Below are 27415 nucleotides of genomic sequence, written 5' to 3' on the forward strand. Positions count from 1 at the left end.
AGAAAATTTGGGGCTCAATTGTGGTCATAAATCAAGGACTCCCTGTATCTACATATATATTTCTCTCTATCCCTGATTCATTTCTATCCTATTCAGGGACCTCCTGTCTCCCTCCCTCTTCCCACCCAGAAGCCCCTCCCTCTCTTCCTCTGCTCCAGAAATGCTGTTTTTGGCACTTTAGGATAAAAAAACGATTTTTAAAGAAAAAATTTCAAAAAGAATTACTGGAGGCTCTTCTGCCTGTCGTCCGCTTGATAAGCTCCTTTTTCTTCTTTCTTCATTTGAGTCATTTGCAGTCCGGCAGCTTTTAAATCCAAGAACAAACAAACAAATAAAGGAAGTTTATAATGATTATAATAAATTTATAATGATTCAATGCTTAAACCAAGATGTAAAAGCCCGAATCACGTGGAATCCTGGTCTGGTGTCTGTCTTGAGCAGAAGCTGATTCAAAGGCTGAGAAATTTCAGCCAATTTTGGGGGTCTGGGAGAAAATCCCTCCTTGAAACCCCCTTTTTGTTCACAGACTCAGCTTCACCTGCAGCCAAATCCTTCCTTCTGAATCCCCCCCCCAAGCCCCCCCCCGGAAGGCTCCTCTGCAGCACCTTGAAATCCCCAAAATCTCTTCTGTCCATCTTGCCCCTAAAGAATTTGGGGTCTGTCAGTCTTCTGGCAATTATGGGCAAATGGCTTCTCTGCCCTTTTCTTTGCGGCCACATCACAGCCTCTTTTCCAAAGCACCAGAAGGCAAGAGAAGAAGCAATGGACGGAAACTAATCAAAGAGAGAAACGACAGAAAACTAAGGAGAAATTTCCTCACAGTGAGAACAATCAATCTGGAACTTACCTTGCCTTCAGAAGCTGTGAATGCTCCAGCACTTGAAGTTTTTAAGAAGAGATTGGACAACCACTTGTCTGAAATGGTGGAGGGTTTCCTGCCTGAGGAGGGGGTTGGACTAGAAGACCTCCAAGGTCCCTTCCAACTCTCTTATTCTCTTATTCTGCTGTGGGATTTGCCTATTTTGAGGATTCTTCCCTTTGGATGAGTTCACCTGATCCCAACCGGAAAGATTTAGGTTTTCCCATTTCTCAGGATCCCTTTTCATTCCTTGCTGCCATTCGCTTTGGAAGAGGACTCCAAACACCGTCCCAAAGGAGTTTCTTCAGACGGCAAATAGACTCTGTTTTCCCTTGAAGACCTTTTGCTTCTCACCCAAGAAGCTTCAATTGGGACAGTCAGAACTGAAGAAGCTCCTCGGATGGGAAGCAAAATGTCTCCTGTTCTGGGCCCTCCTGTGTCTCTCATGTGGCTCCTTCCCCTCCTTCCCTCCAGCCAAGCCCGTCACCATCTCCCCCACCAAGATGGACCCCTCTTCCCCCAACACCATCCTCCTCTGCACCGCGACCGGCTTTTACCCCGTGGAGATCGAGGTCCAGTGGCTGAAGAACGGGCAGCCGGAGGAGGGCGTCGCCTTTGGGGAGGAGCTCCAGAACGGAGACTGGACCTACCAGCTCCAGGTGATGCTGGAGACCCAGCCCCAACGGGGGGATGTCTACACTTGCAAGGTGGAGCATGCCAGCCTGGAGGCCCCCATCACCGTCCAGTGGGGTAAGCCCCTCCCTCCCCTCCTAGTTTGGGGACGCCATCCTGCCCTGAGAAGGGGAAGAAGCCCACTCCATGGGGAGAGCTAGAATGGACCCTCTTGGGGGAAGGTGGGCCTGATCCTCCTGCTCAGGTGAGGCTCCTTCTCCTTCCCCAGAGCCCCGTTCCTCCAGCTCTGCCAGGAGCAAACTCTGGACGGGGATCATGGGGGCCGTGATAGGAGTGGCCTTCCTGGCTGTGGGGCTCTTCTCCTACCTGAAGAGCAAGAAAGGTGAGTCTGGGGGGGCTGGAGGAGAGGTTGTGGGGAGGGGGCCCTCTAGGGGAGGCCTCTCCTCAAGCTTAGCAGGTGGCCAAGAGGGGCCACTTGGGGAGTATTTTTGGCAGCTTCTCTTGTTTGAGGAGCTATAAGTGAAGATCACACAACCTCTTATGGGCTATCGATGGGGAGGGGGACCCCCTGAGTCCTCCAGCCCTTGAAGGTTTCTGATTGGGTCTTTTTCTCCTTCCAGCAACTCCCATCCAACCTCCTGCAGGTGAGTTTCTCCTCTTCCTTCCTCTTCTCATCCTCTCCTACAAGTTATAGGTGGTTTTAAAAATTCTTTAATTTTCTTGGCTTTGAACCCACAGCAGCTTCATCTACATTATTCTTCCTACGAATCACTTCCCTTCCCTTCGCTTTGCTATAAAAGAATAAACTTCAGATGTAAGAAAATCCTGGAATCCTCCCTTCCTTCCTCTTCCTTTTTGCTGTCCCCACAGGAGGCTCCTCCCTCCGCTGCCTCTAGATCCACCATCCTGGCTACTTTGCGTCCGAAGCCAGAACTGGTTCAGGAGGAGGGTGGGCAGATCCAGGGGGACGAAAGGGCAGGACCCCCCTTTCTGCTCAGAGGCTCCCTTGCTCTGCTTCCCCTCAAGCCCCCTTTTGAGGAGCAGAAGGCCAGCACGCACGGTCCTCCCTGAGCATTTGTGGGGAGCCATTGTGGGGGCACCTGAGACTCCCCCTACATTCACCCAGCCATTTCAACCATTTCTCTTCTTCACAACTGGAGGGACCCAGCGTAAAATGAACGGCTAATTGGCACTTGGGAATGTTATTTATTTAAATTTATATGCCGCCCCGTTAATTGGAGAGAAAAGAACAAAGAGGAAGTTAAAAGACCAAAAAAGAAAACTTTCTACCTGGACTTAAAATTGAATTTGGAGGTATTAGAAATAATACAAGAAAAAGAAAACTGAGAGAAAGCATTTTTTAATAATAAAAGGAAAAGAAATTGAAGAGACGAGAAAGTATTTTCTATGTGGATTTAAAAGTGATACTTTGTTGCCTGGGGATTTATGGACTGGTGAGAGACATGTGCTGGTGGAAAGAAAGCACTACAACAAACGCTTTAAATATTGAAGGAACAGTAAGAATATTGACTATCGTGGGAAATTTTAAGGAGTACTTGTTTAAACAGCTGGATCCCGACTTTGAAAAGAAGTGAAAAAGAACAAAGCCTTAAACTGGAATGGTCTAGATAAATAAATATTTGAACACTACATGGACTTGAATTTTAACTACATATAAATTAAAATAAAATGTTTGAATTGACAATATGGAACATTGGGAATATGAGGAAGTAATGGAAATGTTTAAGAAGGTGCGTGAAGCATTTAAGGGTGATAAAGAAGCGGAAATATGGTTAGAATACCAAAAAAAAAAAAAAAAGGAAAAAGAATATAAATGTGAAGCAAGAACATAATGTTGAAAGGAAAATAATTGAAGATGAAAAAATAGATGATTACATTGGGATTGACAGTGAAAAACAAAATGTGGATGGGGGGAATATCACCCGAAAAAGAAAGGAAGAGAAGGAGATGGGAAAAGACTGAGGGGGAGAATTAAAAGGGTAACAATTTTAAAAATGAGAGAAACGATTCAGGGGAAAAGATACAATAAATATAAAAAGAAAAAGAAGAAAATAAGAGAATGGGAAAAAGGGAAAAAAATATTAAGAAGTGGAATTTTGGAGAGACCAAAAGAAAATGGGTAAAAGGGGAAGAATAATGGAGAGAAGGAAGGGAAATAAAGCATTTAATGGTTGATTTAAGGGAAATGTATTAATAATAGAAATTTATATAAGAAGTAAACAAGAAGTATATTGTTTATTGTAAAATAGATCAACAGGTGTAATATGCAATGTAGATTGGTTTAAATATGAAAATAATGGAAATTAAGATATAAAATTGAAAGGCTAGTAAATGAGGAAAATTATTGATGTTGGAATATGAAATTATGGAATGAGTTGAGATACATTAATAATTTTAAAATGTGATGGAGACTTTGAAAAATATAGTTAATATGTGGAGAAAAATCCGGTTGCCCAGATACCATTGTGGAAAATATTGAATTGAAAATTAATACAACAATGGAAAGAGAATGGAAGGAGTAGTAGAGGGAAAAAGAAGAGAAGGAGAAAGAGGAATAGAAGAAAGGAAAAAGGATAGGAAGAAAGGGAGGGGAAATAAGAGGAGAGAGTTAGAAAGGGAGGAAGGAATGGAGGAGGGGAAAGGAAGGGGAAGTAGAGGAGGAGGAGGAGAGGAGGAAAGAGGAAAGTAGAAAAGGATAGAAGGGAGGGAAGAAAAAGAGGAAAGGCAAAGAATTGTTGTAAAACAAGGGAGATGAAATGGTAGAAAGGCAACCCCGAGCATGTTCAAATTTATTAGGATGAAGAACAAATTAATATGAAAGTTAAAAGGGAATATATATGATTAACAATGGATAACTAATTGAAATAATGTTAAGAAAGTAGGATTTGAGGGTAGATGGTGATGCTGTTTATAAAATAAGCATAGAAGTATTAAGATAAGATTTAAAAGTATGGAAAAAGAATATTTTGGCAAAAATGGTAACTATGTAAAATGAAATTGGATATAAGTTGTATAAATTATGATATGGTCAATACTCTGTTCATAAAATGTGTGTGTCTCTGTAAAAGAAAAAAATCAATAAAACTTGATTTAAAAAAAAAGAAAATGGATGGAGCATTTTTAAATCGGTGGAAATTGAAAAGTTTCAATTTGGCATTTTTATTGCAAACATCTTCAAGTCGTAGAATTACTTTTAGTAGGTAAACAAACAGACTGTCAGATGGCATGAATCATTTTTATGGCCCAACGCAAAATTAACCTAATTTTAGACAAAAATGTACTGATAACATTTTGTGGTTCCAATTTGATATGGCAGTTGCTGGAGAGAGATTTTAATTGACTTCTGGATCCACTAGTGAATCGGAAGAAGAATTTTTTTTCTTTTGAAAGACCCCCCAAGAGACACAACTTTCTCCTTCTGTCCATCCAGGAATTGATGGAGCCCTGGTGCCTGAAGTCCTAAGCCTGGTACAAGTCCTTGGCGGCTGGTGCCCCATCCGCACTTTCGGCTCAAGCGGGAGATCCTATACCATTTCAAGATCTATTGATATTCCTATAGGATCCAGTCTCTTCTTAAGAATGCCAGTGAAGAAGCAACCACAATTTATTTATTTATTTATTATTTAAATTTTTATTCCGCCCTTCTCCCGAGGGACTCAGGGTGGTGCACAGCCACAATAAAACATGTATATCCATAAAGTTTAAAAACAATTTAAAACATATTAAATAATTTGGCCCTATATTAAAAACAATATCTGAAGGAAAGCTGTTCTACTGGTTAATTGTCTTCACTGTAAGGAAAATTCTCCTTAATTCGAGGTTACTTTTCTCCTTGATTATTTTACAGGCATTGTTTCTTGTGCCGTCTGGTGCTCTGGAAAATAAATTGAGCCCCCTGGAATACTTCTACCATGTCACTCCTAATCCTTCTTTTCTGGAGACTAGCCATACCCAAATCCTGCAATCGTTCTTCATATATTTCAGTCTTCAGGCCTTTAATCATCTTTGCTGCTCTTCTTTGCACTTTCTCCAAAGTCTAAACATCTTTTTTGTAATGTGATGACCAAAACTTGATGCAGTATTCCAGGTGTGGTCTTACTAAGGCTTTATAAAACAGTCATCATCGATTCGGACTCCCAAAGTCCCTCTCACAATTACTGTTTTTGAGCTAGGTTTCAAGTAATCTGTTTTTCCTGCCCAAGTGTAAAATCTTACTTTTCTCCACATTAAATTTCATTTTGTTGGATCAGCCTTGTCTCATTTGGATCAAAAAGGCAAAATATGCATACACATACAAATCTACAGAGACAGGGTGGGTCAGTGGTTAGAATGCAGTACTACAGGCTAATTGTCCACAGACAGGAGTTTGATCCTGACCGGCTCATGGTTGATTCAGTCTTTCATCCTTCTGAGGTGGGTAAAATGAGGACCCAGATTGCTGGGGATCATATGCTGACTTTGTAAACTGCTCAGAGAGTGTGGTAAAACATTGTGGAGTGGTATGTAAGTCGAAGTGGAATTGCTATTGCAATATGGTTTCTCCCGAGCGTGGATCCTTTTATGAGACGTAAGATGACCATTCTGAGCAAAGCTCTTTCCACACTCCATGCATTTATATGGCTTCTCCCCTGTGTGGATAATCTTATGGGAAGTAAGTCCACTGCTCAGAACAAAGGTCTTTCCACACTCCATGCATTTAAATGGCTTCTCCCCTGTGTGGATTCTTTCATGGGAAGTAAGTGAACTGATATGAGCAAAAGTCTTTCCACACTCCATGCATTTATATGGTTTCTCCCCTGTATGGATCCTGTTATGGGAAATAAGATTACTTTTGTCAGCAAAGCTCTTTCCACACTCCATGCATTTATATGGTTTCTTTCCTGTGTGGAGCTTTTTGTGTCTTCCAAGGCCACTATTATATGCAAAGGTCTTTCCACACTCCATGCATTTATACGGCTTCTCCCTTGTGTGGATCATCTTATGGGAAATAAGATGACCCCTTTGAGCAAAGGTCTTTCCACATTCCATGCATTTATATGGTTTCTCCTCTGTGTGGATCATCTTATGGAAAATAAGTTGACCCCTTTGAGCAAAGGTCTTTTCACATTCCATGCATTTATATGGTTTCTCCCCTGTGTGGATCCTTTTATGGATAGTAAGTGTACTGCTACGAGCAAAGGTCTTTCCACAATCTGTGCATTTATACGGCTTCTCCCCTGTGTGGATCATCTTATGGGAAGTAAGATTACCTCTTTGAGCAAAGGTCTTTCCACATTCCATGCATTTATATGGTTTCTCCTCTGTGTGGATCATCTTATGGGAAGTAAGATTACCTCTTTGAGCAAAGGTCTTTCCACATTCCATGCATTTATATGGTTTCTCCTCTGTGTGGATCATCTTATGGGAAGTAAGATTACCCCTTTGAGCAAAGGTCTTTCCACACTCCATGCATTTATATGGTTTCTCCCCAGTGTGAATCCTTTCATGGGAAGTAAGTTGCCTGCTTGTTCTAAAACATTTTCCACATTCCAAACATTTATAAGGCTTCTCTTTTGTGTCAACTGCTTTTTGAGCTGTAAGGAAGTTATTTCCAAGGGAAAGAATGAATGTCCCATTGTAATTTTCTCCGTTGTGTCTTCTTATAGCATCTTCTCCTTTTTTGGGGGTTAAATAGTGTTCATTTACTTGTACTTTAGCTTTGATTAGCTTCATACTTTTTGCAGTATATTTTTCCCCTATTTTCTCTTGTTGGGCAAGAAAGTCTTGCATCGGAGCATCAGTGGAAGATGAGCTTTCCTGATACCAATTCTTTGAGTGGTTCCTGTCATGGCTTCCTAATTCCATTCGAATTCCAAACTTCTCCCTTCCATCTTTAGCATTGATCACTTGGAACAGTTCGCAGGAATCTTGATTCTCCTGCCCATTATTACCTTCAAAGCAAAAGGGAAATGAAAATGATAACAAGATCATTTTTAGAGGAAAAGATCAAAGTGTAGGAAATTTCCTTCTAAATTTCTCCGAAATTCCATTAGGTTGTATGCTTACAGGGGTGTGATATAGACATGATGATTTCTATATTCATGAGTCAGGAAAGATGAAAGCTTTGAAAATATCTAGAAAACATCTCTATCTTTACAATTATCTCTGATATATATATATATATATATATATTTGCTCCTGGAAGCACGAAGCCGAGAACACCAGCCTGAAGATGACGAATGAGACTTCGTCGAACCCCAGCTCTGTAGAATCACATCCACTCGATTCTGGGCTTTTTTCCTTTCTAGCAGCCAGCAAGCTCTTCCTGCTAGGTGGGAGACCTATATAGATCTATTTCTAGCTCATTTGCTTTAGAAATAGATCTATATAGGTCTCCCACCTAGCAGGAAGAGCTTGCTGGCTGTTAGAAAGGAAAAAAGCCCAGAACAGCTTTGGAAGCCATATTAGACAGGAAGCTTCCAACTGCCACCTTCTCATGTGTGGGAAAATAAGAGGTGAGGATATAAGATAAGATAATTTAATTTTAATTTTGTTTTAATGTATTTTAATATTCGTATTGTGTGTTTTTAATTCTGGCTGTTCACCGCCCCGAGTCCTTCGGGAGAGGGGGCGGTATAAAAATTTAATTAATTAATTAATTAATTAATTAATTAATTAATTAATTAATATTTGAGAGTTTGTATTTAAACAAAATAGCATTCTTCCAGTCGGTCAAGGTCAGGACGAACGTGCATCTGGAGAAGGAGTGGTTGGAGTGCTATTTCGAGATGAGACGGATGGAGATTGGTGTCATCCCTGGAAGCCATATTACCTTTGTGCCTTCAGGATCCAGGCCTGCCACAATCCTCCCGTGGGAAGTAGATATAGCCATAACAAACTTCTCTAGAGAAGTTCAAGGCCATGGTGTCTCATACCTTGAACTTCTTCTCAAAGAAGAAATTGGAGGATGTCTTCTGTTCAACTAATTATCATCTGTCTTCTTGAACTCTCTGATTGGGGACTAGAGAACTCTTACCCAGAGAGGCCACGTTCCTATGGTTTTCAAGCATGACTTCCGAATGCAGCGCTTTCTGGTCAGGATCCAGCTGAAACCATTCCTCCTCAGAGAAAGACACAGCCACCTCCTCAAAGGACACAAGACTCTCCTGAACACGGAAAAAACAGAACAGAACAGGAGGATTCACAAGATCTGTTCATCTTCATGAATGATTTAGACAAGAGGATAGAAGGGGAACTCATCAAATTTGCAGAGAAGACCAAATTGACAGGAATAACAACACACAACAACAAAGAAAAGCTCAAGATATACAAGAATCGACAGATTGGGCCCCATCTAACAAAATGAAATCAACAGTGAGAAATGTAAGGTTCTACATATAGGAAAGAAAAACCAAATGCACTTGGCATAGAATAGGTGATCCCTGGCTCAACAGTAGTAAGTGCGACAGCAATCTTTGAGTCCTAGTGGACATCCACTTAAACATGAGTCAGCAGTAGGCTACAGTTGCCAAAAAGAAAGAAAAAAACCCAACAGAATCATAGGCTGCATTAAGAGGGACAGAATCAAGATGACATGAAGTGTTAGTAACATTTTATAATGTCTTTGGAAGACCACACTTGGAATATTGCATCCAGGTTTGGTTGTCAGATGTAAAAAAGATCTTGAGACTCTAGAAAGAATGCAGAGAAGAGCAACAAAAATTATTAGTGGACTGGAGGCTAAAACATATAAAGAACGGTTGCTGGAATTGGGTATGTCTAGTTTCATGAAAAATAGGACTAAGGCAGTGATGACTAACCTTTTTTTGCTTGGGTGCCAAAGGCACGTGCGCTACAATGCATGCACGTGGCCACACCCATAATGGAATGCCCCCCGTTGCGGGGGCCATCCCCCCCCACATGCACGTGTGAACCTCCCCTGCTGCTTGCCCCCCTCGGGATTCACCCCCCCCCGGCGTGCTCCCTTTTAGGCCTAGCAGGACTCCCTGAAGCCTCTGGAGGCCGGAAAGGGTTTCCTGGAGCCTCCGGGAGGGCGGAAACAGCCCATTTCTGGACTTCCAATAGTCCTGTATTTCACCTTCCCCAGGCTCCGCAGGATTTCCTGGAGCCTCCAGGAGGGCGAAAACAGCCTCCCCCAGCCCTCAGGAGGCTGGAAACAGCCCATTTCCTAACTTCCAGAGGCCTGTTTTTCACCCTCCACAGGCTCTGCACAAGCCCTGTCTGTGAAGTTTCCAAACGATGCCCTAATTAATTCATAAACCACGAGCCAAACTTTAAAAGAAATACAGTCATTTATTGGAGCACCATTTCGGCAATATTCGAATGCAGTTTTAGAACTAATCCTACGTAGATTTACATTCCCCTATGACCCTGTTTCTCCCCTCCTTCCTGGCCTTGTCATAAATCACATTCTCCAATTAACCACTTTGACTGGCTGTGAAACCCAAAACTCTCCTACTGATTGCGGTAGAAAAGCATCTGTGGAACGTAGTTTCAGTTAGGGAAATCAACCAGTTCAATCAGTTTTCCCTCCCTCCTGCTCATGGCAACTTGATAGCTTTGCAAGTTGACATTCGGCTCCCCTCACTTCCTAAGGGCGACCTGTGCAAAGCAAAACAATTTGAATACAAATGTAGAGTTTAGGGACCCGATCCACCATCCGGCTTTGGATTTTCCGTGTGAAATTTGGCTATAAGGCGATCAACCTGGATGTTTCGACTCTTTCCCGAAGATGCCTCTGATAAGGGATATTTAATCCACTTGATTAAATATTGGCATTGTCTCCTGTGCCACCTCAAATTGAGGATTTTCTACACCTCATAATGGGTCTGGCCTCCTATGACCACGGGGTCCCGCGGCTCACAGGGTAGTGGCCTCAGGGTCGATCCGACAATGGGTTTTAAGAGGCTACAATGGAATACCGGGTGTATCTTCCCTAGCATTTGGGGCAATTTCAATTGCACCGTGACTGGGTTGATTATCTTTACTATGGGAAATGGTCCCATAAAATTGGCCCCAGTTTCTTGCTTGTCTGCCTGTTCCTTATAAGTTTGTGCCACTTTACCTAGAGCTTTCTTGACATTCTCCCAGGTTGCTTTCAATATGGCCAGCCAATCAATCAAGCAAGCTGGCTGAGGAAAGGGGCTCCCTTGGGTACTCAGGCATTGGGACGAAGTCCATGCCGCTCAGTACCTTGAACAGGATTAGCCCTGTTACAGGCACCTCTACTTTCAGAAACCCCATCCAGGCACTGGTGGGTGGGATCTGCAGAGAGTCGAGGGTTAACTTTTCAGCACCCCCCCCCATCCTGCGATACAAACCCAACTGGCTTCTCCGCGTCCCAAGGACACCCTCCTCCTGCGCTCAGCAGCTACTTCTACCAGCTTCGCCTTCTTGCGCCCAAACCGAGCCATCTGTTGTAAGCCAAGGAGGACGCGAGGCAACAATCACGTCCCTATCTCAACGTCCCCTCTCGACTTCGGACGGGTTTCACAGTTGTGACCCTGAGCCAACACCAGGGAAGGAGCATAAAGGCAGCTGGCTACCCTGCCCGCTGCTCCTTCTGCGGCGTTGGCTCAGCAGGCGGTGCAGCAGTGGGCATGGTGGAGATCAGGCGATGGGTCCAAACGCAAGTGGCGCAGCACCCCCCCACGACCCTTGCTACGCCCGCTGAGCCGGGCTCTCTGGCCACTGTAGGGGGAGGTGGCGACACCCACAGTCCAGGGGACACATGCGGCCGGCAGAGCAAGCCAAGAGGGTTTCTCAGCCTTGCTTTGACAGCGGCAATGTGGTCACCTGTGCAGGCAGTACATCCCCCCTACCGTCACTGGCTGCTGGTCTGCCAATGCCCCGCCAGTTGCAATTGCTCGGCCAGCGGTTCCCGGCGAGAGGAGCCCAGGAAGGGCAGCGGAGGCCACATGGTTGGAGGCCAAGGTGCCGCCGCCACCCACACATAGCAACTGGGGCAGTGCTCCTTGCTGGCAAGGAGATGGATTTCCCAGGGCACTCATGTGCACAGGCCAGCTAGTCGTCTGTTTACTGGTACGCATGCATGCGTGTCAATCAGCTGGCTAGCTGATCTTCCGGTTTCTGGCACTGCCGCACACATGGCCAGCTGATCGTCGCACACGCATGCGCACCAATAACTAGAAGACTAGCAGACCAATGCGCATGCGTGCCACAGTAACCCGGAAGAGGAATGAGCGACGCTGCGTGTGCCAGGTGAAATGGCTCTGCGTGCCACTTCCGGTACGCATGCCATAGGTTCGCCATCACGGACCTAGGAGAACAAGTTAACCAGAGGAAGCTATGCTGGCTGACAGGAACTTGAACCTGCTATTCTGCTCTCCATGTTGTGGAAGAACACAAAAATAATCCAGGCCAAACAAGGGGGGGAAATAGAAGGAGGGAGCTCTCTGCATACCCGCTTCACTTCCTGAAGGGAGAATACAAATCTAATCACTTTTCCCTTTCTTACCTGATTTGGAGGGTCAACCGCTGTTTGATCTCCATCATAAAAACCAGAAAGCTTCATTCTTTGTTTCTCTGTAAGGAATAAATAATTTCAAAATGCATAATTAACAAAATGGGAGGAGCTATTCCATAGAAGAGAAGAGAGAGTGAAGGTAAGACAGATGGACAATCGGACGATCTTCCATTACCTCTTGAGATATTCTGACTTGGATCTTCCCGAGGGATCCTCCTGAAAAAAAGCTCCTGAGGGGGATTTGATGGGTTTTTCTTTCTCTCAGGATCTCTGATTTCCACAGTGCAGCACTTCAAACAGGAGGAAGGAAAAAAGAAGCAGAATTAATGTACTTCACATGACACAAAGTGGATTCTTATATTTGGAACAAAACCGCAAAGCCCCCAATAGCTATCCGTGAGGTTGAATGAGAAAACAACAGAACAACATCCTACAAGAATTGGTGAATTGCCACATATGATGAATGCCAGAGAAGTTTGGGATGAAGTATTCAAACACTTTCTCTATTCCCTTCTCAGCTCCCTAAAGTCTCTCACCTGCAACTGGACCTGCTCCTTCTGCTCCTCCACCTGGCTCAGGAGGAGGCCTTCCACCAAGGCAACTGCTTGGGAGCTGGTCTCTGCTCCACACTCCCGCACCCAGCCTTCCATCTCTGGGGGCAGAAGGAACAGGAGCTGCTCCAGAACCACCAGGTCCAGCATCTGGGCTTTGGTGTGCTTTTCTGGTCTCAGCCATTGCCTGCAAAAGCCATGGAGTCGGCTGCAAAGTCCTCGGGGACCCTCAGCCTCCTGGTATTGGATGGAGGTCCAGGGCGGAACTTGTGAAGGGAGGATGGTTTCCTCCTCCAGGATCTCCTGCCCGGTTCTTGTCCAGAGCTTCGCCCCCTTCCCAGGCTGAGCAGCTGAAGGGCCTTTTCCGGCTCCCTCCTTTGCAAAAGGTTGTGTCTCCATCCTTTCTCTGTCCTGCAGAGCAACTCCAAATGGCTCCAAGGACTCTGGTGGGTCTCCAGATGCCTTTTCCTTCACGGGAACATTTCTGGTGCTGCAGGACTGATCCCTGCAAGGGATTCCGCTCTTTTTCTTCTTCCCCCAAGAGGAAAGTTTGCCTTGCAAAGACCACAAATGGCTTCCAGCTTCTGTATCTGAGATGGGAAGAAAAAAAAAACGCCAAGAATTAGAAAGTGGAATTCAGCCACTGAGCGACCTTCCCCCAACCTGCCCCAAGTGGCTCATCCCACCGCAGAGCCCAGGTCCCCCCGAGCAGGGCCGGGAAGGAGGCAGCTGGAGAGGCCGCCACGCTTCTCTCCCCCTCCGGAGACAGGATAGGGCCCTCGAGAGCCTGGTGCGAATCCTGCCTCCTCCTCGCCCGGCTTCTCTCCACTCCTGCTGGGCCTCCGCAAGGCCGACCCTCCCCTCCCCCCACTCGGGCTCTTCCCCGGATCCCCGCCGCCTTCCCGGCATCCCCGATTCCCCCTGCAGGGAGAGGGCGGCTGGGGAGCATGGGACCCGGGAAGAGCCCCTCCCCTCACCTGGGGCACGTCTAGATGTCCCCCCGCCAGACTTTCCCGCAGCCTCTCTGCCTCCTCTGGTCCTCCAGGGGTTAAGGAGACCGAGTGCGGCGTCCTAGAGAGGCAAGGCTCCAGTGGACCAATGGGGAAGCGCCTGGAGTTCCCTTCTCTTGGCGGAGGGCGCCTCCTGGTGGATTTGGCGGAAAGTGCCAGGATGTTAGAAAGGGCGGGAAAGAGGAGAGCGTCTGAGGGGAAGGGAGAGGGAGGGGATGATGGATTTGGGAGTAGGGGAAAGAAAGGCTCCTCTTCACGGCTCCCTGCCAGACAAAGGCCTCGGCGTCTCCAGAGGCGTCTCTTTCTCCGTCTTCCTCTCCTTTCCTCTCCAGGAACCGTCTGTGGAGATGGAGAAAAACCTCTCCGGAGGTTCCCTGAAGAACAGCCGCCCTGAAAGCTCCGTGGAGATCGAAGGAGGCCTCCAAAGGGGCCAAAATCCTGTCAGAAACGGGCGGGCGGTCAGAAGACGAGGACCGGGGGGCTCTCTGGGGGACTCCGGCCTGAGAAAGGTCGGAGACGGGCAGGGAGGCCTCCATGAGGGAAAAGGATTGGAAAGGGACCGAGGAGGGAAAGGAAAAGGCTCCACAATGGGGAAAAGCTGGAAATCTCTGGAGTGGGCAGAAATTTTACCTCAGAACGAGGCTCCTTCATTGGGAAGCGAAGGGGGGGAAATGGCGCCTCCTCTCTGACTGGAGAGAAACTCAGGGAGGAAGAGGGTGGAAAAGGGAGATGAAGCTCAACTGGGAAGAGGAGGAGGAGGGAAAAAAAACATTTCCATGGAGGGATCGATGGGGAGATTCGCCTCCAGAGACGAGAGGAGGAAGCGGAGCCCTTGGGGGGGTTGAAGGCGGGAATCTCCCCCGCATTTTCCACGCTTCTCCCTCCTTCAGTTGACATCACAAGGGACTCTGCCCGGAGACCGATGACGCTGGAGCAGCGAGAACTCCCATTGGTCCAAAGTCCGAGGAAAAGCTCCAATCTAGAAGCCGATGCTGCAGCTCTGAATCGGGGGCGGGTCTGGATGGGGGCGGGGAGGAAGCGGTCTCCGCGAGCTTCGGGATTGGGAGAGGCCAGGAGGAGCAAAAGGACCAATGGGAGTTCTCCCTTCTGCCGTGTCATCGGTCTCCGGGCAGAGTATCCCTTGAGTTAGAGGAGAGGTGGGCGCAGAGAGAAGGGGAGAAAGTGGGAGGGGAGTCGTTTCGGACATATTGAAATAGATACTATATCCTCAAGGAAGAAGAATTGATTTAGTTTTAAACTTCACACACGATGGTCTCTCTCCCAGCTTCACTTTCCTATCTATAAAATGGGACCAATATCTGTATTTCTCAAGGTGTTACAGATGATGGAAACGCAGGCTCTCCGCACTTGTGCACAAAGGAACTTCTGAGAAAAGGCTAAGTATCCTTCAATTGGGAGCATTTTTTTTCCTGAGCTGGACAGGATCTGGGTTCACCTGAATGCAGGAGAACAGTATCACCTCTATGTCCCAAAGGTGCTTTTTCAAGAGGCAGCTGGACTTTCTGGTTTTTCTCCTTGCGCTTCTTCGGATGAGAAGACGCCTGGTTTTCAGGCATGGTGGAAAAATCCCTCTCCAAAAGTCCAAAACAAGGATTTGGAAACAAAAGGAGAGGCAAGAAGAAGGGAGAGGGCAAAGAAACAGCCAGGAGAATTACTTCATCCCCCATCTAACAGCTGCTGCAGCTGTTTTCTTTCACCTTGCCTAGCCAGCCTTTTTTTTTCTCTGCCTCTCCCCCCCCTTCATGTCTACATAGGAATTATAGAGGAGGAGGAGGATGGGCAGAAGCAGCCCCTTCCTTCAGCTAATCCCTCTCCAGGTCTTCAAGGACTAGGAGCCTCTGTGATGTCACTCTGACTCTCCAGACGAGTTAGAAGTGAATTCAGAGATCAACTTGATCCCGCTTACATCATTCCTGCAGGATTTGCATAATCTCTCATTGTACTGTTGGGAATCCACCTCCCTTCTAACCTGGTGCCTTCGATCCCGGAGTGACCCCCATTCGCAAGGTTTGGGGGTCACTTTTAAAGAAAAAAGACGAAAGTGAAAAATTTGAAGCATGATTTCTCTGTCACCAAAAAGACAATTGCAAAGCATGAGGATGGAGCTGGCACAGAATGGAGGATAGTACAGATAAGTCCTCGGCTTAGAACAATTGATTTAGTGACTGTTCAAAGTTACAACAGAGTCACTGAGAAAAGTTTGATTGAGGTTGGAGACCGGACAATAGTTAGCCAAAACAGCCGGATCCAGAGCAGGCTTCTTGAGGAGGGGCCTCACCACCGCCTCTTTCAAGGCGGATGGCAAGACACCCTCGCTCAAAGAAGCATTGATAATACCCTGGAGCTAGCCTCGCGTAACCTCCCGGGAGGCCAGCACCAACCAGGAGGGACACGGGTCCAATAAACATGTCGTCGCGTTCAGCCGCCCCAGTATCCTGTCCATGTTCTTGGGAGCAACAGGGTCGAACTCCTCCCAAATGGCAGTCTCAAGACCGACACCCATCATCCCGTCTGTACCTACCGAGTCAGAGACCAAGCCTTCCCGAATCTGAGTGACTTTATCGTGCAGATACTGGACAAAATCCTCGGCACGACCCTGCAAGGGATCCTCCCGCGCTCCCAGATGAAGGAGGGAACGGGTCACCCTAAACAGGGCGGCCGGGCGATTATCTGCCGATGCGATAAGAGCGGAAAAATAGTTACATTTTGCCGCTTTTATCGCCACTAGGTAAGTCTTAATATGAGATCTTACCAGTGTTCGGTCGGATTCGGAGCGACTAGATCTCCAACTGCTCTCTAGGCGTCTTTTCTGGCGCTTCATCCCCCTCAGCTCCTCGGAGAACCAAGGAGCCAGGTAGACTCGGCGACAGGTCAGAGGCCGCACAGGCACGACTCGGTCCAAAGCATCAGTGGCCGCCCTATCCCAGGCGGCCACCAGATCCTCAGCCGAGCCATGAGTCAGAGTCTCAGGAAATGGCCCAAGCTCCATCTGGAACCTATCAGGATCTTACTCGCGGCATACTCATATTGCCTGGTACATTGACCAGGGGCGGACATGGGCAACGCGGACGCACTCAGCCGATGCCAACTACCCGACAACCTAGAGGACCCCACACCCGGCATTCCAATCCTGCTGATAGACGTATTGGACTCAGGACCCATTACATCAGCAGAAGTAGCGAGAGCTTCAACCAAGGACCACGTGATCCGGACGGTCGCAAGTTGGGTTATGAGGGGGTGGCCGGAAAGGATTGGGAGCGGGGAATTTAAACAGTTCGCGAACAAACGGGACGAGCTAACCATGCAAGGGGGTGTCTGCTATGGGGCGATCGGGTCATTATTCCCTTGTGCCTAAGGGAGAAAGTGTTAATGTTGTTGCATGAGGGGCACCCTGGGATTGTTCGGATGAAGGGGCTAGCCAGGAGCTACGTCTGGTGGCCCAATATGGATGCAGACATTACCGAGTGGGTGGGGAGATGCCAGCCCTGCCAGGAGTCTAGGCCAGATCTGCCAACAGCACCAGTGAGGGAGTGGGAAAGACCACAGGGACCCTGGTCCAGGATCCACATAGATTTTGCCGGCCCGTTTCACGGACAGACCTTCATGGTCATCGTAGATGCATTTTCCAAGTGGCTGGAGATTAAGCTAATGAAGGCCACTACCACCGACAGTTATCAGGGAGCTCAGACAGTTATTCGCCACCCATGGGTTACCGGACATCCTAGTTTCGGACAATGGGCCACAGTTCACGGCGACACAATTCGAGGGGTATTTAGCGGACCTAGGGATCAGACATGTCCTTTCGGCCCCGTTCCATCCGGCTAGTAATGGTCAGGCTGAGAGATTTGTGAGATCAGCCAAGGAGGCCCTCTCACGGCTAGGCCCCGGGGATTGGCAGGAAAGAGTAGATAAATTCCTAACAGCACAGCACTCCACACCTTGTACAGCCACAGGCCGAAGTCTGGCAGAGCTCTTAATGGGACGGAAGCTCCGAGGGGTGTTAGATAGACTCAATCCCAACTACTCTCCAGAAGCCTTCAAGGGGGAGGAGAGGAAGCTCAGAGAATTCGCCATAGGAACCCCAGTGCATGCCAGGAACTACGGGAGGGGCCCACTCTGGGAGGCAGGAACAATTACAGAAATTACGGGGCCCAAATCATACAGGGTTGACATGGGGGATGGGAGAGTCTGGCGCAGGCACATTGATCAGCTGAGGAAACGAATAGCCGCAGACGCCGAGGAAAGATTCGACGAACCGATCCCTAACTACCAACCAGAACCACAAACTACATCAAGCCCGGGCTTTTTTTTTTTTTTTTTGGTTTTAAATGTTTTATTATTAAGAAATTATAATAATACAATTTTTGTCCATCCGGTTACATAGTGTAGAAAAAGGAAATAAATAACAATATAAATGTTTGTACATATAGATAATCTTTGCTACATGGTTACATGGAATAAAAATGTGTTCTTAGATCATTCTTAATGTATATATATATATATATATATAATAAGTCTTTAAAGGTAAAATAATAAATACATGTCATATCTTTTGCTTACCTATGTAACCCTTCCTTATCTCGTTATATTTTCTACCATCTACAGTACATCTTTTCTTTCTGTTTCATTTAACTATTTCGTGTACTCACTCTGGTCTCTTTCATTTTTTTTTTATTTATTTCATCTTCCTCTTCTCTAACCACCCGTACCACTTGTCCCACACGCTATAATAGTCAGAATCTTCTCTATCATTAATTTCTAATGTTAATTTATTCATCTCGGCACATTCCATTATTTTGCCGATTACTTGTTCCTTAGTTGGTATTTTTTTCCTTTCCATTGTTGAGCGAAGGCGATTCTTGCTGCTGTTGTTATATGCACTGCCAAATATTTCTTCTTTTTTGCCATTTCCGTCTTGAGAATTCCCAGGAGAAATATTTTAGGATCTAATTCAAAGGTTTCACCTATTATTTCTGAAAGCCAATTGCCAATCATCTTCCAATATTTTTTTGCTTGAGAGCAGGTCCACCAGCAATGGTAGAAAGTACCTTGCTGGTGTCCGCACTTCCAGCACTTTGGATTTAAGTTGGGATAAATCTTGGCAATCCTAGCTGGTGCTAGGTGCCACCTATAGATCATCTTGTACTGGTTCTCCTTGTAGGTAGTTGCCTTAGTAAGTCTTATATTGTTGTTCCATAGTTGATCCCATTCTTCCAAATTTATATTTTTCCCAATATTTTTGGCCCATGCTAACATTGGGTCTTTATATATGTACTGAAAGTCTTTTTTTTAGGAATTGAGAATCCAATTAACTAATAATCAGGATTTAAGTCAAATAAGAAACACGGTTTCCAAATATTGATTAGCTACCAAAGCTAAGTAGTTGGCAGCACAGTGGAGAAACGGTTTGACTGTACTATTTAATACTTGTCTTGCAAATTGGGAATATTCCATAATAATTCTTAGTCCTGTTAATTTAAGCAAGGGAAGACAATTAGTGGATGATTATTTGGAGGAACATAGAAAAGATAGTCAGAGAACAGGCGAAAGTGTTGAGGGAGATGACAAGTCTTGCATCCACTGTGGCAAAAACGGGAAAGAGAGTAACCCCCAGTTTATCAAGCCCCACAATTATAATGTCGTCCCCTGCAACCCAAAAATCGATAGAAGGGCTACCAAAAATTGAGAAAGCATCAGTGATTCCAACAATGCAAGCGATGCAGTCGTCATTAGTAATGATTCAAGAGACAATGCTCTTAATGCAAGAGAAAATGTCTAATAATCACCAAGAATTGAAAACAGATATACAAGGCATTGACCAGAAAATGAGTGACATACAACAGCTATACAAAAGAATCAACAGAGAATACAAAAAATAGAATCTAAGGTGGAACAACAAGAGAAAAATCTAGAGACAGTAGATCAAAAATTAATGGCCCAGAATATGGATCTGGAAGATTCGATTATGCAGTTGGAAATGGACAGAGCTTCTTTCTATCTGCATTTCCAAAACATTACAGAAGATAAGGACGAAAATCTGGGCCAAGTAATGGCAGAATTAATAGCGGAGGTTCTTCAACAGGATACAGACGATATAATAAAAGAATTGGATGAGGTGTACAGAGTACAGACGAACTACGCTAGATGGAACAAACTACCCAGAGAGGTACATATAAGGTTCGCACGAAAGAAAGTTAAAGATATCTTCTATGAAATGGTAAAGGAAGAACCAATCAATTATAAGGAAAAGGAGGTGGTTGTCCTGAAGCAAGTGCCAAGGAGGGTGAGAGAACAACGAAGAAACTATAGATTCCTCGCCATACAGCTGAATAAAATACAGCGGAATATATTTTTCAGATGGACCTTGCCAGAGGGTATGCTGATTACATGGCAAGGGAGGAGAATTAAAATAAATAGTCTGGTGGAGGCTCAAGAATTCCTTGAACAACTGAGAGGGTCAGAAGATGAACAGAGTAGCAAAGAGGAATTGGAAGCTGTTACCACAGAAGAGGAACTCACCCAAAGAAGATCCAAAGAAGGGACCCCGGAGGGGAAAGAGAGCTTAGAGGAGAAAGAGAAGGAAGAGAAAGAAAGTAGAGGAGCAGGGAAGAAACAAAGACCTCAAAGAGCAGTTCGAGCAAACACCAACCTCAAATTCAGGTAAATTAACACAAGGCAAAAAGGATGGATGATTGGAAAATCCTATCGATTAATGTAAATGGACTTAATGACTATAAAAAAAGAAAAACCTTCTTTAACAAATTAGCAACACAAAATGCAGACATAGTCTGTCTCCAGGAGGTACACATTAAACACGAAGATAAAAAATATCTGGAATATAAAAAATTGGGGAACCTTTATACCTCCTTAGCCATGAAGAAAAAGAGAGGGGTGGCACTGTATATTAAAAAAGAGATAAAGACAGAATTGAAATATGCAGACCCAAAAGGAAGACTACTAATTGTTGAAATCAAGAGAGGCAATTCGGCAATATTAATAGCAGCGATCTATGCCCCAAACAAAAATTTGAAAGAGTTTTATAACAAAACGCGAGAAATAATAAGGAGAATGGATAATAATAATACTTGCATCATTGGGGATTTCAACGGAGTGGTTGACGCGAATAAAGATCACAAAAGACCTAGAGGTCAAAAGAAAAAAAGGAAAAACTTACCAAAAACCTTCTTCGACTTAGTGGATGAACTAAATCTCGTAGATATCTGGCGAACACTACACCCCAAAAAAAAGACAGTACACCTTTTATTCTAACCCCAACAAATCATGGTCTAGAATAGACATGATGTGGGTGAGCAGGAATCTGGGAATGGACATTGTATTAGCAGAGATCTTACCCAATACCTGGGCAGACCACAATCCACTGGAAATAAGATGGAAAAGTAGATATAAGAGAAAGAATACGAGATGGAGAATGAATACACAACTTCTACGTGACAACAAAAATATTGACAGTCAGGGGGGAGCTAGCAATTTTTTTCGAAGAAAATGAAAGAGAACCAACGGACAGGGGAATAATCTGGGATACGATGAAGGCCTACTTAAGAGGCCTAATGATATATGGAGCATACAGAAATAAAGAGAGGAGAGAAGCTCAAAGAACATTGCTAGAAGAACTGGCAAAGGCAGAGAAAGAGGCACAACAAAACCCTGACAATGAAACAATAAAAGAAAATTGGATGAATATCCGTCATAAATTAAATATAATAGATCAAGAAAAATTAGCATATGATATTAAGAGAACAAAACAATATTACTTTGAGAATGCCAATAAGCCAGGAAGGTGGCTATCCTACAGAATTAAAAAAGAGAGAGAGAAAGGAATTATTTTCCAATTAGAGGACCCGGAAGGCCACATTACAACCAAGGAGGAAGAAAAACTGGAAATAGCACGCGAATTCTATGCATCTTTATATAAAGAAGAAGATATTCCGAAAGAAAAAGTAAAACAATATCTATTGGAGGAGGGAATGCCACAGATCAGAGAGGAGGAAAAAGAGATGTTGAATAAAGAGATTACATTAACAGAGTTAAAGATAGCAATTGCCAAATTGAAAAAGAATAAATCTCCGGGCCCGGATGGATTCCCAGGGGAATTATACAAAAATTTAGAATTAGAAGACATTTTGCTTCCAAGAATGCTTGAAATTTTTAATGAGGCCTTAATGAAAAATAAAATACCAGAATCTTGGAGAGAGGCCTATATTACACTCTTACCAAAAGAAGGATCGGATACCAAATTGATACAGAATTATAGGCCAATTTCCCTTCTCAATATTGATTATAAAATATACATGAACATATTAGCGGAAAGACTAAAAAGAATCCTCAATAAGATAATACATAGTGACCAGAATGGATTCCTCCCAGGGAGGCAAATTAGGAATAACACAAGGACGATTCTGGATGTGATAGAATATTATGAGGAACACCTGGACAAAAAGGTGGCATTACTTTTTTTAGATGCACAGAAGGCCTTCGACAATTTGAATTGGGAGTTTATAAAGCAACAAATGAATATAATGGGATTTGGACAAAATTTTACAAACACAATAAATACAATTATGAGAAGCAAAGGGCTAACATCTTAGTAAACGGTGAACTTGCCAAAACATTTCAGATCAGTAAAGGAACAAGACAGGGATGCCCAATGTCACCACTTCTGTATATATTGGCACTAGAAGTGCTATTGAAGAAGATTAGAGAGAGTGATCAAATCAAAGGGCTTAAAATCAGGAAGGAAACATATAAAGTTCAAGCGTTCGCGGACGATGTCGTTTTAATAATGGAAGAACCGGTGGAAACAGGTATACAAATATTGGAAGTACTTGACAAATATGGAGAAGTAGCGGGGCTCAAATTAAACAAATCTAAAACCAAAATGCTCACCAAAAACATGACGAAAAACCAGAAAGAAGCCCTGGAGGAATCCATGGGAATACAAATTGTGAAGAAAGTTAAATACCTGGGAGTGTGGATCTCAACAAAGTATCTGGCCCTCAAAATATGGCCCCCTATATTTATTATAAATTTAATAAATAAATAAATAAATAAATAAATAAATAAATAAATAAATAAAGAGGACAATTATGTCCCCTTGGTAAAAAGCATAAAACAAGACTTAGAGAAGTGGGGGAAGCTGCAGATCTCCTTCCTATGGAGGATAGCGACAATTAAAATGAGTGTCCTACCCAAATTGTTGTATTTGTTTCAAATGGCGCCAATTAAATTAGATAAAAAATTTTTCAGAGAATTTAATGCCACCATTAGGAAATTTATTTGGGGAGGAAAAAAACCAAGAATAGCAATTAGGAGTTTACAAGACAAAAAAAATAGAGGAGGGCTCGGACTACCTATTTGGGAAACTTATCATAAAGCAGCAATTCTTGTTTGGCTAAAAGATTGGGCGACCTTGGCGAACAAAAGAATTTTAACGTTAGAAGGGCATGATCTCCAGAAAGGCTGGCATGCTTACCTATGGGAAACGGGGAAAAAAACTAAAACACACTTCAATAAACATAAAATGAGGGATATATTGAAGTCAACCTGGGAAGAAATAAGATGAAAACACTATACTAAAATTCCCAGTTGGTTTTCAACTATGGAGGCGATAATATACCCAAACGTTTTGGATCATGGTGAAACGGTAAAATATAAAGAAATTCTAGACGAGGCAGGGAACCTCAAAACAATAGAACAATTAAAAGAACAAGGCACTCATATTGAATGGTGGACATACGCACAGATAAAATCAAGATACAAAAAAGATAAAGAACAATATGGTATAGAAATGGGTAGCAAAGATTTTGATAAGATTTGGATGAGCACGGACAACAAATTATTAGCTAAATTGTACAACTATTTAGTAGAATATGACCTGATGGAAGAAAAGGACATAACACATCCTATCCTGGATTCTCTCGATCCAGCTCCAGGGAGAATAACATATTTTTATTCCCTTTCAACCCCTCCCCCAAGGCAGGCCCACACTGCAGGGGTGTAGTTGATAGGCAGGGACAGACAGAGGGAGAATAGTTCCATTTCACAGAGGAAAAGGCTGGGAAGGACCAGGGATTCCTCCCCATTTCATCTGCAGGGGATTTATTTTATTTATTTTATTTTATTTTTGAATTTGTATACCGCCCTTCTCCCTGAGGACTCAGGGCGGTGAACAGCCAAATAAAAACATCAAATACAAATATTAAAACACATTTAAAAAATATATATAGATTTGGCCCCATTAATTAAAACGATAAACAAAACAAAACAATTAAAAAACCCTTAAAAAGAAATTAAGCCAGCCCGGCTTGTTGAAAAAAGAAAGTTTTAAGGGCACGGCGGAAGGCACTGAGGTCATGGATTCTCCTTATCTCAGGGGGCAACTGATTCCAGAGGGTGGGTGCCCCCACAGAGAAGGCCCTCGCCCTGGGGGTCACCAGCCTGCATTGTTTGGCTGATGGCACCCCGAGGAGGCCCTCTCTGTGGGAGCGCACGGGTCGGTGGGAGGTCGTCGGTGGCAGTAGGCGGTCTCGAAGATAGCTAGGCCCTATGCCATGGAGCGCTTTAAAGGTGATAACCAACACCTTGAAGCGCACCCGGAAGACCACCGGGAGCCAGTGCAGTTCACGCAGGAGCGGTGTTACATGGGAGCGCCACGCTGCTCCCGTCGCTACCCACGCTGCTGCGTTCTGGACCAGTTGGAGCCTCCGGGTGCTCTTCAAGGGGAGCCCCATGGCGGATCAGGCGAACCTGATAAAAGGTCCCCCTGGTTACAGCCGTCAGATGTTCCTCCAAGGACAGCTGCGTATCCAGGAGGACTCCCAGATTGCGAGCCCTCTCTGTGGGGGCCAAAGACTCGCCCCCAATAGTCAGTGATGGAGTCAACTGACCATATCGGGATGCCGGGAACCACAGACACTCAGTCTTGGAAGGGTTGAGCCTGAGCCTGTTCCTCCCCATCCAGATCTGTACAGCCTCCAGGCACTGGGACATCACTTCAAGGGCATCATTGGGGTGGCCTGGGGTGGAGATGTACAGCTGAGTATCATCAGCGTACTGATGGTATCTCACCCCAAAGCCACGGATGATCTCGCCCAGCGGCTTCACATAAATGTTGAACAGGAGGGGCGAGAGGACCGACCCCTGAGGCACTCCACATATAAGAGGCCTCGAGGTCGACCTCTGCCCCCCTGCCAACACGAACTGCGACCGGTCGGAGAGAAAGGAGGAGAACCACCGTAACACGGTGCCCCCCATCCCCAACTCTTCCAACCGGTGCAGCATGATACCATGGTCGATGGTATCAAAAGCCGCTGAGAGGTCTAACAGGACCAGAACAGAGGAGCAACCCCTGTCCCGAGCCCTCCAGAGATCATCAACCAACGCGACCAATGCCGTTTCCGTGCTGTGCCCAGGCCTGAAACCAGACTGGAACGGATCCAGATAGGATGTTTCCTCCAGGAATTGCGGGAACTGTCGCGCGACCACACTCTCAACAACCTTCGCCATAAAGCAAAGGTTGGAGACAGGACGGTAGTTGGCCAATATTGCCAGATCCAGGGACGGCTTCTTGAGGAGAGGCCTCACCACCGCCTCTTTCAAGGCCGCGGGGAAGTAACCCTCACTGAACGAAGCGTTGATAACACCCTGGAGCCAGCCTCGTGTAACCTCCCGGGAGGCCAGTACCAACCAGGAGGGACACGGGTCCAGTAAACATGTGGCTGCACTAAGTCTCCCCAAAATCCTGTCCACATCATCGGGAGTCACAGCATCAAACTCCTCCCAGATAACATTCTCAAGACTATTCCTCGTCACCCTGCCCTGATCTACCCAGTCAGAGTCCAAGTCCCCCTGGATCTGAGCGATTTTGTCATGCAGGTATTGTCCGAAATCCTCCGCCCTGCCTTCCAAGGGATCCTCCCGCGCTCCCAGGTGGAGCAGGGAGCGGGTTACCCTGAACAGGGCAGCCGGACGATTCCCTGATGACGCAATAGAAGCGGAAAAGTAATTAAACTTTGCCATCTTTATCGCCACTAGGTAGGTCTTAATATGCGACCTTACCAGTGTTCGGTCAGATTCAGCGCGACTGGCCCTCCAACCGCTCTCTAGGCGTCTTTTCCGGCGTTTCATCTCCCTCAGCTCCTCGGTGAACCAAGGAGCCGCAAGGGATCGACACCGGGTCAGAGGCCGCAAAGGCACGACTCGATCCAAGGCCCCACCAGCCGCCCGGTCCCAGGCAGCTACTAGGTCCTCGGCCGAGTCGTGTGCCAGATCATCAGGAATTGGCCCAAGCTCCGTCTGGAACCTATCAGGATCCATCAGGCGCCTGGGGCGGACCCATCTAATTGGGTCCGCCTCCCTGCGGCGGGGTGTAGCGGTATGAAGGTCCAGACGAAGGAGTGAGTGATCTGACCATGACAAGGGTTCCATATCTATATCCCCTATAACAAGATCACTCAACCACTGGCCAGAGACAAAAATCAAGTCTAGAGTGTGTCCCCCCCCGTGAGTGGGGCCATGAACTAACTGGGTCAGGTCCATGGCCGTCATGGAAGCCATGAACTCCCGAGCCATCCCAGACGTTTCACCAACGGATGGCAAGTTGAAATCACCCATGTGTTGTGGCCCCGCCCTCTGAGCCTGTCCCATCGGAGGAAGAAAGCTCCGAGCATGAGGAAGAGGAGTCAGCCAGGCCTCCCTCTCCAGGCCCCTCCCCTCTGGCATTGTCTCAAGTGCCGGCCGAGGGAGAAGAGACAGCTGATTCAAATCAGAGTGATGAGGAAACATCATTCCTGGACGCACGCCTCCGAAGGCGTGATAAACGTTTGCAGCAGCTTAGGAGGCGTGCTAGGGATTAGAACTGAGTCACTGGACCACACCCCAGAGACTATATAATAGAGGGTAGTGGTCAAAGGATCCTTGTGACGAACAAAGCAAACCTTGGATAGTCACTAAAGCCTCGTCCAGAGCTGCTGAGAGAAAGATTTAAAGTGTCGGACATTTGGACTTTTGAGTATTTATCTTTCTGTTTTACTTTGAAAATAAAGTCACTTGGCAGACGGTGTGTCTATCGCTGCCAAGTGGGAGATAAGAACTGGGTGCGTTCCAAAGTGTTTCCTTAACCCTCGACTGGCTGTGTGTGTGTGTGTGGGTACGGGGACAGATCACCATGACCATAAGCCTGGGTGTATCAACTGCCACCGTGGCTATCACGTCGAGTAGCCCAGGCAGGGCTGCTGCCACGCGGCAGGGAGCCAGGTACGCAAGCAGCAAGCCCATCTGAACCCCATGACCCCATCTCACGAAGAGGGACTCACATCCGGCAATCTGAGGCACAGTGGTCTCCCTCGATTCTGGAATTCTCCCTAAATGACTTAATTAGAGGGTTAATCAAGAAAAGAGGGCCCACTTCCCCTGCTCTCTCCCTGCAGAAGTTTCATACCAACAGAGAAGATGGGGCTAGGATGGGGGGTGGCAGCAAAGGAGGGAGCCTGGGGGTCGCTTGGCTGGAAATTGAGTCAAATGTCACAAGGAAAAGGGGGGTCAAGAAGAACTGGCCACAAAGTTGGGGTGCTCCCTCCCCGAGGGAGGAATGGGAAGGAATGTCCCCCTCCTTCCCTTCCCATTTGCAATTTCCGAAAACATGGAAAAATTCTGGGCAAGATTTTAGTGTTTGTGTATGCTTTCCTTTTTCATTGCAATACTTTTTCAGGTCTCTGTAAGGAAAAGCTGCCCAAAATCTCCAAAATTTCCTTGTCCGGCCACCTGTTCTTCAGCCACTGGACCTCAACGGGTAAAAGCCCATCGTGGTGCACAAGGA

The 27415-nt window shown here is 45.7% G+C and overlaps 1 protein-coding gene across 1 annotated transcript in view; it reads right to left on the minus strand.

Moving 5' to 3' along the window:
• LOC139309261 (zinc finger protein 91-like) overlaps positions 1-27415 on the minus strand; it is a 63761-nt gene that overhangs the window by 21631 nt on the left and 14715 nt on the right. The window contains exons 7-8 of the mRNA XM_070933314.1: positions 18647-18654; positions 5907-7016 (exon numbers count right to left, since the gene is read on the minus strand). Of these exons, the coding sequence (XP_070789415.1) occupies positions 5907-7016; positions 18647-18654 (1118 nt within the window). The remainder of the gene's footprint in view (positions 1-5906; positions 7017-18646; positions 18655-27415) is intronic.

This window comes from Pituophis catenifer, unplaced genomic scaffold, assembly GCF_029215685.1.
Source record: "Pituophis catenifer annectens isolate HBS135680 unplaced genomic scaffold, rPitCat1.0.hap2 SCAF_2, whole genome shotgun sequence".
In the NCBI taxonomy this organism is placed as follows: domain Eukaryota; kingdom Metazoa; phylum Chordata; class Lepidosauria; order Squamata; family Colubridae; genus Pituophis; species Pituophis catenifer.